Consider the following 15,118-nt stretch of genomic DNA (forward strand, 5'->3'; position numbering starts at 1 on the left):
CAAATGTAATTCTACACAATAACCTAGGACAGCAGTTCAGCACATAAATAGTGTTCCAATATAATAACAATAGATTATTTTCCAAAAGACCCCAGTATTGCTTATCATATGGTGTGGATCTAGGGTATCACTGCAGCATTTCCTCAAACCTAAACCAAAGAAAGAAACTCAAATAACCTTACAGCCCTTCTGCTTTGTTCCTGTTTATCCCTAACCACTAATAATGTCTTCTGATCCGTGGGAATGTATTCAATGGACACTTTGCTATATTTGGCACTCCATAGCCAATCAATAATAGGACAACTAAACAGAAGATCAACAGGGAAATAGAAGACTTGACCACTACACACCACCTAGAACTAATAGATATCTATATACCATTTCACTTGACAACTGCAAACTACACTGTACTGGAGTACACATAAAACATTCTTTAGAATAGATCATGTGTAAGGCAATGAAAGAAGCAACTGTTGACTTAAAGGACTTGAAAGCATGCAAAATATGTTATTGAACAACAGAAGAATGAAATTAGAAATCAACAATGGAAGTAAATTTTGAAAATTTGAAAATATACAGAAATTAAACAACATATCCTTAAACCAATGAGTCGAAGAAAATTTATTTTGGGGCCGGCCCGGTGGCTCAGGTGGTTAGAGCTCCATGCTCCTAACTCCGAAGGCTGCTGGTTCGATTCCTACACGGGCCAGTGGGCTCTCAACCACAAGGTTGCCAGTTCAATTCCTCGAGTCCCACAAGGGATGGTGGGCAGCGCCCCCTGCAACTAAGATTGAACACAGCACCTTGAGCTGAGCTGCCGCTGAGTTTCCGGATGGCTCAGTTGGTTGGAGTGCATCCTCTCAACCACAGGGTTGCCGGTTCGACTCCTACAAGGGATGGTGGGCTGTGCCCCCTGCAACTAGTAACGGTGACTGGACCTGGAGCTGAGCTGCGCCCTCCACAACTAAGACTGAAAGGACAACTTGAAGCTGAACAGCACCCTCCACAACTAAGATTGAAAGGACAACAACTTGACTTGGAAAAAAGTACTGGAAGTACACACTATTCCCCAATAAAGTCCTGTTCCCTTTCCCCAATAAAATCTTTAAAAAAATATATTTTAATTATAAAATATATTGAGATGAGCACAAACAAAACATATCAAATCTTACGAGATGTAGACCAAGCAGGGCTTAGAGGAAAAAATATAGCTGTAAACATCTTAATTAAAAATTATATTAAAATTATATATTAAAAATTACAAATATATCAGAGGGTAAGTGGGAGGGGAATTCTAGAAGAGGGTAAACAGGATCAAATATATGGTGATGGAAGGAGAACTGACTGGGAGGTGAACACATAATAGGAGATATAAATGATGTATTACAGAATTGTACAACTGAAATCTATGTAACTTTACTAACAATAGTTATCCAAATTAACTTTAATTTTAAAAAAAAGCTCATCCCTCCCCCCAAAATTATAAATCAATAACCTATCCTTCTACCTTAAGAAACAGGAAAAGTAAGAAAAAAGTAATCTAAAAGCATGCAGAAGGAAGGAATAATAAAAGTCAGAGCAAAAATAAATGAAATAAAGAGGAGAGAAACAAGGCAAATCAACAAACCCCAAAATTGGTAATTTGAAAAGAGCAAGAAAATAAACTTTTAGCCTGGTCTCACCAAGGCGAAAAAAGAGGATGTTCAAATTACTAGAGTCAGGAATGAAGGAGGGGACATTACTACTGACTTTACATAAATAAAAAGGTTTATAATGGAATCTTATGAGTAACTGTATGTAAAAAAATTAGATAGTCTGAAAATGGACAAATTCCAAAAAGACACAAATTACCAAAATTGACACAAAAAGAAATAAAGTGAATAGACCTATAACAAATACTGAGATTGAATCAGTAGTCAAAAATGCCCAAACATTCAGATCCCAGGACCATATGGTTTCAGTGTTGAATTCTCATAAACATTTAAAGAAATTAATATTAAGTCATCACAAATTCTTCTAAAAATAGAAGTGAAAGCACCACTTTCCCATTCATTCTATAAGGCTAGCATTACTCTGATATCAAAATGAAACAAAAACATCAGAAAAAATACAATGCAACCATTATTTCTTGTAAATATAAATGCAAAAATCCTCAACAAAATACTAAAAAACAACCCCACAACATATTAAAAGATGATGCACACAACTAAATAGGATTTATCCCAAAAATTCAAGGTTAATTCAACATTAATGTAATGTACCATATTAATACAATAAATTTTTAAAAAATTTGTCTCAATAGACACAGAAAAAAGCATTTGACAAATTCCCACATCATTTTATAATAAAACACAAGAAACTAGAAACAGAAGGGAATTGATGTGATAAACAGCATTAATGAAAACCTCAGAGCTAAAATCATACTTAGTGGTGAAAGACTGAAAGCTTTCCCCCTTACAACAGAAACAAGACAAAAATGTGCACTCTTGCCACAGCTATGAGAATTATACTGGAGGTACCAGGCAGGAGAAAAAAAAGGCATAGAGATTGGAAAGGAATAGGTAAAACTATGTGTATTTGCAGATAGTGAGATATATTTATCTTGTTTGATTATATATATTTACATATACTCACATATATAAAGCATCCACAAAAAAACAAGTAGACCTAATAAATAAATTCAGCAAAGCTGCTTTAGAATACAAGATCAACACACAAATAATAAATCAGTTTATTTCTATACACTAGCAATAAAGAAACCAAAAAAGAAATCAAAATAACTCCATTTACAAAAGCATCAAAAAGAGTAAAATACTCTTTTTTTAAGGAATAAATTTAACCTAGTATATGCAAGACATAGACTTTTACAAGAACAAAACATTGTTGAAAGAAATTAAAGAAGACATAAATTAGTGGGAAGATATTCTGTGTTTATAGATTGGAAAAATTAATATTGTTAAGACATCAGTACTACACAAAGTAATCTACAGATTCAATATACTCCCTTCAAAAATCCCAATAGTGTTTTTTTCTTTTTGTGAAATAGGAAAGCCACTCCCAAAATTCATAGGGAATTGCAGGGATCCAAAGCCAAAATAATCTTGAAAAAGAACTAAGTTGAAGGACTCAAATTTCCTAATTTCAAATCTTACTACAAAGCTACAATGATCAAATCAGAGTGGCACTGGCATAAGGATAGGCATGTAGATCAATGGGTAGAATTTAGAGACCCAAAATAAATCAGTACATCTATGGTCAATTGATTTCAACAAAAGTGCTAACACCATTCAATAAGGGAAAGATGTAAATTTTTTTCTACAAACAGTGCTGTGAAAACTGGTTACCCACATGCAAAATAATGAAGTCAAACCTGTATTTTACATCATGTATGCAATTAACTCAAAGTAGACTAAAGTCTTCAATGTAAGAGATAAAACTACTAAAGCTGTAGGAGAAAAAAAGTATCATAAATCTGTGTTACTTTGGATGAGGGGATGATAATTTAGATGTGAAATCAAAAGCACAAGCAACCAAACAAAAAAATAAATTGAACTTCACTAAAATTACAACTTTCGTTCTTCATGAACACTATCAAGAAGGTCGAACAACAACATACAGAATGGAAGAAAGTATTTGCAAATAATATATATGTAAAGGATTCGAATTTAGAATATACAAATCACTCTTAAAAGTAGACAATAAAAAGAAAAATAACCCAATTGAAAAATAGGCAGACGATTTGAATATTTTCCTCCAAGGTAGATATACTAATGGCCAACACAAGAAAACATGCTAAATGTCAGTAGTCATTAGTAAAATGCAAATTAAAGCCACAGTGAGATACTACCTCACACTCAAAAGGTGGCTGTGAAAAACAAGAAAAGAAAAAAAAAAACACAGACTATATAACAATGAATGGTGAGGATGCAGAGAAATTGGAACATTCATACATTGCTGGTGGGAATATAAAATGATATAGCCAAGACATCATGAAAATGGTGGTGTGAGGTGAGAATCTGTAAAGCTCCCCGGGAATTTATAACTAATCTAACAACAATAACTCCGCAAAGGACTCCCTGCACAGCAGACAGGCAAGACGAAGAAGCCCACTAATGAATTCACCTACAGGTGGATGAATCACGCGAGCGGGGGGGGGGGGGGAGGAGGAAAGGGAGAAGTGCAGAGACAGAGCCACGCAGGCGCAGGACCTAGCTCAGTGCTCCCAGCATGCTGTATCCCGCAAGTAACATAGCTGCAGGACAGGGAAGAACTCGGGCTGCTAGAGCTCCGTTTATGGCCCACAGGGCTGAGGGGGCAGTGTATAACACGACTGAACACGATGCTCATGGCAGACCTCGGAGAAAAGACTGAGAGAAGAAGGCAGAAAACAGTGGTTTAAGCCCTCACTGCTGAGCAGAGTATGGAAGGCTTACACACTGAGACAAGCCGCCCCCTCCCTACCTTCCCAGAGCTCGCCCCGCCCCCACCTGCCCAGTGCTAGAAATGGAACAGTGTCAATCAAAAGAACAGAATATTTGCTGTTCTGAGAACTGTGGACCGCAGACACAGATTCACAGCCCAACTAGTTCCGCCAAAGGGGAGGGAGCTGTGGAAGCAGGACTGGCTGTGGTGGTGGTCTCCGCCATTGCTCTAAGCCACCTCTCACAAATAACGCTGCCCCTGTTCCCACAATCTGGGTGGATCCCTGCAGGAGTAAACATAACTGCTGAAACACGTGGGCTCTGAATCTGGTGCAGGAAGAGCTTTGGAACTTCAAAAGCTCTCCGCATACCCACATGTACACTGCGCCCTGTGACCTAGACGAACTATTAACAGAGGAGAACCCCGTCTCCCAGGGAATCACCCTATTGTTTGAGAAGATGGAATAGTTCAGACAAAACATAACACTACCAATGTGAGAGAGAGAGAGAGTAAAAAGGCTGCAGTAGGAGAGATAATAAAACAATCAATCAACAAGTACTGGAAAACAAAACAAAGACCTCTTCCTATCAACCTATTGCAGAAGCCACTCGAGTAGATGTCTAGAAAGACAAATAGTAAATCAGTAATTTCCATGAATAACCAAAGGCAACAAGACAGCTCAGAAAAAAAGTGAAAAGTCTCCAGAAAAGGAACTTAAACTTATGGAAATATGTGATTTAAATGACAGAGAATTCAAGATTGCAGTTCTGAAAAAACTCAACAAAATGCAAGAAAACACAGACAGGAAGCTTAATGAAAACAGAAACACAATCAAAGCACACCATGAGCATTTTACGAAAGAGGTTGAAATTTTAAAAAAGAACCAAATAGAATTTCTGGAGATTAAGAACTCAATAGAAGAAATTAAGAATGAAATAACCAGCTTAGGTAGTAGAGTTGACCAGATGGAGGAAAGAATCAGTGACATCGAAGACAGAAACCTGGAAATAACACAGATGGAAGAAGAAAGAGACTTGAGACTTAAAAGAAATGAAAGAACTCTACAGGAACTTTCTGACTCCATCAGAAAGAGCAATATAAGAATAATAGGCATACCAGAAGGAAAAGAAAGAGAGAAGGGAACAGAGGATATATTCAAACAAATTGTCGATGAGAACGTCCCAAACATGTGGATAGAAGTGGATTCTCTAATACAAGAATCAAATAGAACACCTAATTACCTCAATCCCAACAGGCCTTCTCCAAGGCACATTGTATTGAAGCTTTCTAAAATCAACGAAAAAGAAAGAATCCTCAAGGCAGCCAGGGAAAAGAAGATGGTAACCGACAAAGGAAAGCCCATTGGATTATCATCAGATTTTTCAGAAGAAACTCTAAAGCCAGGAGGAAGAGGAACCAAATATTTAAACTATTGAAACAGAGAAATTATGAGCCAAGAATAATATATCCAGCAAACATAACCTTTAGATATGAAGGAGGAATAAAGACCTTCCAGACATACAGAAGCTGAGGGAATTTTCTAATACACGACCTGCACTATAAGAAATACTAAAGGAGGCTATTCGACCACTATCAACAGGGACAATTTGTGGCAACCAAAAAACAAAAAGGGGGTGAGTTAAGGCCTGAACCAGAATATGGGAATGGAGAAAGTAAGCATGCTAAAGAAAATGGAATACTCTAAATATCAAAATTTCCTTTACATAAACTTAAGGGTAACCACTCAAAAAAAAAATCCAGAACTGAAATATATACTGTAATAAAAGAAGAAACAGAGGAAAACATCATAGAATACCACCACACAGAAATAATAGACAACAACAAAAAGGCAAAGAAACAATGGAGAAACAGCCTTACTAGAAAATTAAAGATAGAATGACAGGAAATCCTCACATATCAATAATCACCCTAAATGTAAATGGACTGGACTCACCAATAAAAACGCACAGAGTAGCAGATTGGATCAAAAAACTAAACCCAACCATATACTGTCTCCAAGAGACACATCTCAGCTACAAGGACAAGCATAGACTCAAAGTGGAAGGGTGGAAATTGACACTCCAAGCAAATGGTACCCAGAGAAAATCAGGTGTAGCCACACCGATATCAGATGAAACAGACTTCAGGGTGAGAAAGATAACAAGAGACAAAGTTGGACATTTCATAATGGTAAAGGGTACTTTACAACAAGAAGACATAACAGTCATCAATATTTATGCCCCAATCAGGGAGCACCGAAATATACCAAGCAAATACTAACAGAACTAAAGGGAGAAATTGACCAAAACACAATTTTACTTGTGGATTTAAATGCATCATTGACAACTATGGATAGATCATCCAAACAGAAAATAAATAACGAAATAGCAGCCCTAAATGACACATTAGATGAAATGGACATAATTGACATTTATAGAGCACTTCATCCTAAAACATCAGACTATACATTCTTTACTAGTATTCATGGAACATTCTCAAGGTTAGACCATATATTGCGATATAAAGTCAGTCTCAGCAAATTTAAGAAGATTGAAATCATACAAAGCATATTCTCTGATCATAAGGCTTTAAAATTGGATATCAACTGCAAAAAGAAAGCAGGAAAAAACCCAAATATATGGAGATTAAACAACATACTTTTAATGAATTACGGGGTCAAAGAAGAAATTAGAGGAGAGATCAAAAGATACATAGAAACAAATGACAATGAAAATACATCCTACCAAAATTTTTGGGATGCAGCGAAAGCAGTTTTAAGAGGGAAATTTATATCATTACAGGCCTGTCTCTAGAAACAAGAAAAATCCCTAATAAATAACCTCATGTTACACCTTAAGGAACAAGAAAATGAAGAACAAGTGAAACTCAAGGTCAGCAGAAGAAAGGAAATAACAAGAATCAGAGCAGAACAAAGTGAAATAGAGAACAGAAACACAATAGAAAAAATTAATGTGACAAAGAGCTGGTTCTTTGAAAAGATTCAGAAAATTGACAAACACTTGGCTAGACTCACTAAGATAAAAAGAGACAAGACACGAATTAACAAAATCAGAAATGAAAAAGGGGAATTTATTACGGGGACCACAGAAATACAAAGGATCGTCCAAGAATGCTATGAAGACATATATGTCACCAAATTCAATAACCTAGAAGAAATGGACAAGTTCTTAGAAAAATATAACCGTCCAAGGCTGAACCATGAAGAACTGGAAAATCTAAACAGACAGATCACCAGTAACGAAATTGAATCAGTCATCCAAAACCCTCCCAAAACAAAAATCCGGGACCAGATGGCTTCACTAGTGAATTCTAACAAACCTTCAAAGAGGATCTAACACCAATCCTGCTCAAACTCCTCCAAAAAATTGAAGAGGAGACAGTACTCAATAACTCATTTTATGAGGCCAACAGTACCCTGACACCAAAACGTGGTAAGGACAACACAAAAAAAGACAACTAAAGACCAATGTCTCTCATGAATACAGATGCAAAATTCCTAAACAAAATTCTCGCAAATTGAATACAACAATGCATTAAAATGTTTATTCATCACGACCAAATGGGGGTCATCCCCAAGGTACAAGTATGGTTCAACATCCGCAAATCCATCAAAGTGATACATCACATAAACAAAGTAAAGGACAAAAATCATATGATTATATCAATTATTGCAGAAAAAGCATTCGACAAGATACAACATCCATTTATGATTAAAACACTTAATAAAATAGGTATAGAAGGAAAATACCTTAACATAATAAAGGCCATACATGACAAGCCCTCAGCTAATCTCATAATTAATGGTGAAAAACTGAAGCCCTTTGCTCTACGTTCAGGACACAACAGGGCTATCCCCTATCACCTCTGTGTTTTATCATAGTGTTGGAAGTCCTTGCCAGAGCAATCAGGCAAGATAAAGAAATAAAAGGCATTCAAATTGGGAATGAAGACATTAAATTATCACTCTTTGCAGATGACATGATGCTATATATAGAAAACCCTAAAGACTTCACCAAAAAGCTATTAGAAACAATCAATGAATACAGTAAAGTTGCCGGCTACAAAATCAACGTACAAAAGTCCATTGCATTCTTATATGGTAACAATGAAACATCAGAAAAAGAAATACGAAAAAATATTCCTTTTGCAGTTGCAGCAAAAAGAATAAAATACCTAGGAATAAACTTACACAAGGATGTGAGGGACCTATGTGCTGAAAACTGTAAGACATTTTTGAAAGAAATTGAAGAAGACATGAAGAAATGGAAAGACATTCCATGCTAATGGATTGGAAGTATCAACATAGTTAAAATGGCCATATTACCCAAAGCAACATACAGATTTAATGCAATCCCCATCAAAATCACAACAGCATATTTTAAAGAAATAGAAAAAAAATCATAAGATTTGTTTGGAACCACAAAAGATCCCAAATAGCCAAAGCAATTTTAAGAAAAAAGAACAGTACTGGAGGTACACACCCTGACCTTAGCTTGTACTACAGGGCTACAATAATCAAAACAGCATGGTACTGACAGAAAATGAGACACATATACCAATGGAGTAGAATTGAGAACCCAGAAATAAAACCACATAAATATGGACAGACAAATTTGACAAAGAAGCTAAAAACATACAATGGAGGAAAGACAGCCTCTTCATTAAATGGTGGTGGGTGAATTGGATAGCCGCGTGCAAAAGAATGAAACTGGACTGCTATCTGTCACCATGGACCAAAATTAATTCAAAATGAATCAAGGACTTAAGCATAAGAACTGACACAATAAACTGAATAGAAGAAAATATAGGTACTAAACTTATGGACCTTGGGTTCAAAGAGCATTTTATGAATTTGACTCTAAAGGCAATGGAAGTAAAAGCTAAAATAAACGAATGGGACTATAAGAAACTTAAAAGCTTCTGCACAGCAAAAGAAACCATCGACAAAATAAAGAGGCAACCAACTGAATGGGAGAAGATTTTTGCAAACAGTGCCTCAGATAAGGGGCTAATATCCAAAATATAGAAGGAACTCATGCAACTCAACAACCAAAAACAAACAAACCAATTGAAAAATGGGTAGACGACCTGAAGAGACATTTCTCCAAAGAGGACATACAAATGGCAAATAGACATATGAAAACATGCTCAACATCACTGATCATCAAATAAATGCAAATAAACACCACAATGAGATATCACCTCACCCCAGTCAGAATGGTTATCATCAACAAGACAAATAGTAACAAGTGTTGGAGAGGTTGTGGAGGAAAAGGAACCCTCATACACTGTGGGTGGGAATGCAGACTGGTGCAGCCATTATGCAATACAGTGTGGAGGTTCCTCAAAAAATTACGAATAGGATTACTGTATGACCCAGCAATCCCTCTCCTGGGTATCTACCCCAAAAATCTGAAAACATTTATACGTAAAGACACGTGTGCTCCAATGTTCGTTGCAGCTTTGTTTACGGTGGCCAAGACATGGAAACAACAAAAGTGTCCTTTGATAGATGATTGGATAAAGAAAATGTGATATATATATATATATATATATATATATATATATATATATATATGCAATGGAATACTACTCTGCCATGAGAAAATGTGAAATTTGGGACAACATGAGTGGATCTTGATATTAAAATGCTAAGTGAAATAAGTGAGATAGAAAATGTTGAGAAGCATATGATTTCACTGATACGTGGTTTATAAAACTGAAAACAACAAAAGAGCAAGGCAAACAAATGAGAAAGAAAAACTCATAGACACAGACAATAGATTAGTGGTTACCAGAGGGTAAGGTGGGAGGGGGGTGGTAGATGAGGGCAAAACGGATCAAATATGTGGTGATGGAATGAGAAGTTACTCCGTGTGGTGAACACATAATGTGATATACGATGATGTATTACATAATTGTACACCTGAAATCTATGTAGCTTTGCTAACAATTGTCACCCAATAACCTGTAATTTAAAAAAAAAAAAAGAAATGACCCTAACTTTACACACATCACTTCCATCCATATCCAAATGTCCGGAATAGTCATAGGGTGGCATTTAGCTTCAAGGGACCCTAGGAAATGGTTTTTAGCTGGGTGTTATGTGCTCAGCTTACTAAAAGGAAGAAGGATAGTCTGGATTCTGGGAGCCTTCATCAACCTCTCAGATGCCTGGTTCCATGGGCCGAATAGCATACTAATACTTGTATCCTTTTTCTCTCCAGGACATTGAAGGAGATTATGCAACTGAGCTGAATTGGGATGAGATCAAGAGCCAGAAACGCCTGGAAATTCACTCCTGGCCACATGGGATCATGGCCTTAAGGTGAGTACAATATTTAGAGATATGGAGTCAGGGGACAGAAACACATATATGATTACAATCCACAGTGTCAGTAAAAGGTATGTTACCTAAGAGATGGTTTCTCCCTCCCACAGGTATTCAGGATATGAGTGCTCTTTTGCGCATTCGTGATGAGAGACACATTTTACCAGATACTCACTGACGTTCTATCCATTATACCTAAAGCCCTCACCTTCTCAAATTATTCTAATAGAATTTGAAACCACTTAGAAGATAGATTAACCAAGGTTAATATTGGGGATTAATAGGTATTGAGAAGAGAAGTCTTCAAAACTGTTAATGCAAACTTTATTCACATATTTAACTCCTATTATATGCCAGAAGATGGGGATGCAAAAAGAAATAAGATACAGTCCCTGAGTTTAAGGAACTTAAAGATTAGATTGTAATAATCTGTTTGCATTCTAGTTTTTCTACTGCTCTGTAAGTGCTGTTCATTGTTTTCCTAGGCTGGCAGAGGGCCTTTTTCCACACCCAGATTGTGGGTTGTGTAAAGTAAGGGATTATACTGTGTTTTCCTGGCCACCATTTATAGGCCCTCTAGTATAAAAGGTGCTCAGTCAGAGACTGGCTCCCAGCACTGTTTGACGCAAATGGCACACATTCATTCATTGATGTATTCACTCATTTATTTCAGCAAATATTTACTGCACACCTATTTTGTGCTGGGAGTTATTGTAGTGCTACCAACACATCTTGAAAAGAGAGAGTAGGAAAGGGTGTCACATGAGACAAGATCTTTGGGTTTTAGAAGGGCAAGATCATTTAGGCTTTGTGATCTTAGAATTTTTTTTTAATTTATTGGGGTGACAATTGTTAGTAAAATTACATAGATTTCAGGTGTACAATTCTTTATTACATCATCTATAAATCCCATTGTGTGTTCATCACCCAGAGTCAGTTCTCCTTCCATCACCATATATTTGATCCCACTTACCCTCATCTCCCACCCCCGACTCCCCTTACCCTCTGGTAACAAGTAAACTATTGTCTGTGTCTATGAGATTTTGTTTCTCATATGTTTGTCTTGTTCTTTTGTTGTTTATGGTTTATATACCATATATCAGTGAAATCATATGGTTCTCTGCTTTTTCTGTCTGATTTATTTCCCTTAGCATTATACTCTCAAGATCCATCCATGTTGTTACAAATGTTCCTATATCATCTTTTCTTATCGCTGAATAATATTCCATTGTGTATATAAACCACAACTTCTTTATCCATTCATTTATTGAAGGACATTTTGGTTGTTTTCATGTCTTGACCACCGTAAACAAAGCTGCAATGAACATTGAAGCACACGTGTATTTATGTATAAATGTTTTCAGATTTTTTGGGTAGATACCCAGGAGAGGGATTGCTGGGTCATACGGTAATTCTATTCGTAATTTTTTTTTATATAATTTTTTTAAATTTATTGGGGTGACAATTGTTAGTAAAATTACATAGATTTCAGGTGCACAATTCGGTATTACATCATCTATAAATCACATTGTATGTTCACCACCCAGAGTCAGTTCTCCTTCCATCACCATATATTTGATCCCCCTTACCTTTATCTCCCACCCCCCAACCCCCACCCCCTTACCCTCTGGTAACCATTAAACTATTGTCTCTGTCTATGAGTTTCTGTTTGTCATTTGTTTGTCTTGTTCTTTTGTTGTTTTTGGTTTATATACCACATATAAGTGAAATCACATGATTCCCTGCTTTTTGTGTCTGACTTATTTCGCTCAGCATTACACTCTCAAGATCCATCCATGTTGTCGCAAATGTTCCTATATCATCTTTTCTTACCGCTGAATAGTATTCCATCATGTATATATACCACAACTTCTATATCCATTCATCTATCGAAGGACATTTTGGTTGTTTCCATGTCTTGGCCACCGTAAACAAAGCTGCAATGAACATTGGAGCACACATGTCTTTATCTCTAAATGTTTTCAGATTTTTTGGGTAGATACCCAGGAGAGGGATTGCTGGGTCATATGGTAATTCTATTCATAATTTTTTGAGGAACCTCCACACTGCCTCCCATAACGGCTGCACCAGTCTGCATTCCCACCAACAGTGTATGAGGGTTCCTTTTTCTCCACAGCCTCTCCAACACTTGTTACAGTTTGTCTTGTTGATGATAGCCATTCTGACTGGGGTGAGGTGATATCTCATTGTGGTTTTTATTTGCATTTCTCTGATGATTAGTGATGTTGAGCATTTTTTCATATGTCTATTTGCCATTTGTTTGCCCTTTTTGGAAAATGTCTCTTCAGGTCCTCTGCCCATTTTTCAATTGGGTTGTTTGTTTTTTTTGTTGTTGAGTTTCATGAGTTCCTTGTATATTCTGGATATTAGCCACTTATCGAGGGACTATTTGCAAAAATCTTCTCCCATTCAGTTGGTTACCTCTTTAGTTTGTCGATGGTTTCTTTTGCTGTGCAGAAGCTTTTAAGTTTCTTATAGTCCCATTCATTTATTTTAGCTCTTACTTCCATTGCCTTTGGAGTCAAATTCATAAAATGCTCTTTGAACCCAAGGTCCCTAAGTTTAGTACCTATGTTTTCTTCTATGCAGTTTATTGTGTCAGGTCTTATGCTTAAATCTTTGATCCCTTTTGAATTAATATCGGTACATGGTGACAGATAGCAGTCCAGATTCATTCCATTCCACGGGGCTATCCAATTCTCCCAGCACCATTTATTGAAGAGGCTGTCTTTCCTCCATTGTACGTTTTTAGCTTCTTTGTCAAAAATTGTCTGTCCATATTTATGTGGTTTTATTTCTGGGTTCTCTACTCTATTCCATTGGTCTCTGTGTCTGTTTTTCTGCCAATACCATGCTGTTTGGTTATGGTAGCCCTGTAGTACAAGCTAAAGTCAGGGTGTGATACCTCCAGTATTGTTCTTTTTTCTTAATATTGCTTTGGCCATTCGGGGTCTTTTGTGGTTCCAAACAAATCTGATGATTTTTTGTTCTATTTCTATGAAAAATGCCATTGTGATTTTGATGGGGATTGCATTAAATCTGTACATTGCTATGCGTAATATGGCAATTTTAACTATGTTGATTCTTCCAATCCATGAGCACGGAAGTCTTTCAATTTCTTTGTGACTTCTTCAGTTTCTATCAAAAATGTCCTATTGTTTTCAGCATATAGGTTCTTCACATCCTTGGGTAAGTTTATTCCTAGGTATTTTATTCTTTTTGCTGCAATTGCAAAATATATTGTTTTTTTGTATTTCTTTTTCTGAGATTTCATTGTTAGTACATAGGAATGCAACGGACTTTTGTGCGTTGATTTTGTAGCCAGCAACTTTACTGTATTCGATGATTGTTTCTAATATCTTTTTGGTGGAGTCTTTAGGGTTTTCTATATATAACATCATGTCATCTGCAAAGAGGGTTAATTTAACTTCTTCATTCCCAATTTGGATGCCTTTAATTTCTTTCTCTTGCCTGATTGTTCTGGCAAGGACTTCCAACACTGTGATAAAAAGCAGAGGTGATAGGGGACAGCCCTGTCGTGTTCCTGAACGTAGAGCAAAGGGCTTCAGATTTTCACCATAATTATGAAATTAGCTGAGGGCTTGTCATATATGGCTTTCATTATGTTAAGATATTTTCTTTCTATACATATTTTGTTAACTGTTTTAATCACAAATGGATGTTCTATCTTGTCAAATGCTTTTTCTGCATCAATTGATATAATCACATGATTTTGTCCTTTATTTTGTTTACATGAGGTATCACATTGATGGATTTGTGGATGTTGAACCATCCTTGTGCCCCAGGGATGAACACACTTAGTCGTGATGAATAATCTTTTTAAAGCATTGTTGTATTTGATTTGTTAGAATCTTGTTTAGGATTTTTGCATCTGTATTTATCAGGGATGTTGCTCTGTAGTTTCTTTTTTTGTGTTGTCCTCAGCAGGTTTTGGTATCAGGGTACTGTTGGCCTCATAAAATGAGTTAGGGAGTACTGTCTCTTCTTCTATGTTTTGGAAGAGTTTGAGCAGGATTGGTATTAGATCCTCTTTGAAGGTTTGGTAAAATTCACTAGTGAAGCCATCTGGTCCTGGACTTTTGCTTTTGGGAAGGTTTTGGATTACTGATTAAATTTCGTTACTGGTGATCGGTCTGTTTAGATTTTCCAGTTCTTCATGGTTCAGCCTTGGAAGGCTATATGTTTCTAAGAACTTGTGCATTTCTTCTAGGTTATTGAATTTGGTGGCATATAGGTCTTCAGAGTATTCTTGGAGGGTCCTTTGTATTTCTGTGGTGTCCCTGATAAATTCCCCTTTTTCAT

General features: G+C 36.4%; 1 protein-coding gene across 1 annotated transcript in view; it reads left to right on the forward strand.

Moving 5' to 3' along the window:
• Positions 1-15,118, forward strand: part of LOC109436875 (vascular endothelial growth factor receptor kdr-like) — a 315,916-nt gene that overhangs the window by 282,227 nt on the left and 18,571 nt on the right. The window contains exon 30 of the mRNA XM_074323230.2: positions 10,671-10,771. Coding sequence (XP_074179331.1) covers positions 10,671-10,771 — 101 coding nt within the window. The remainder of the gene's footprint in view (positions 1-10,670; positions 10,772-15,118) is intronic.

The sequence above is a fragment of the Rhinolophus sinicus genome, chromosome 18 (genome assembly GCF_057876585.1).
Source record: "Rhinolophus sinicus isolate RSI-liver-muscle chromosome 18, RSI-T2T, whole genome shotgun sequence".
In the NCBI taxonomy this organism is placed as follows: Eukaryota; Metazoa; Chordata; class Mammalia; order Chiroptera; family Rhinolophidae; genus Rhinolophus; species Rhinolophus sinicus.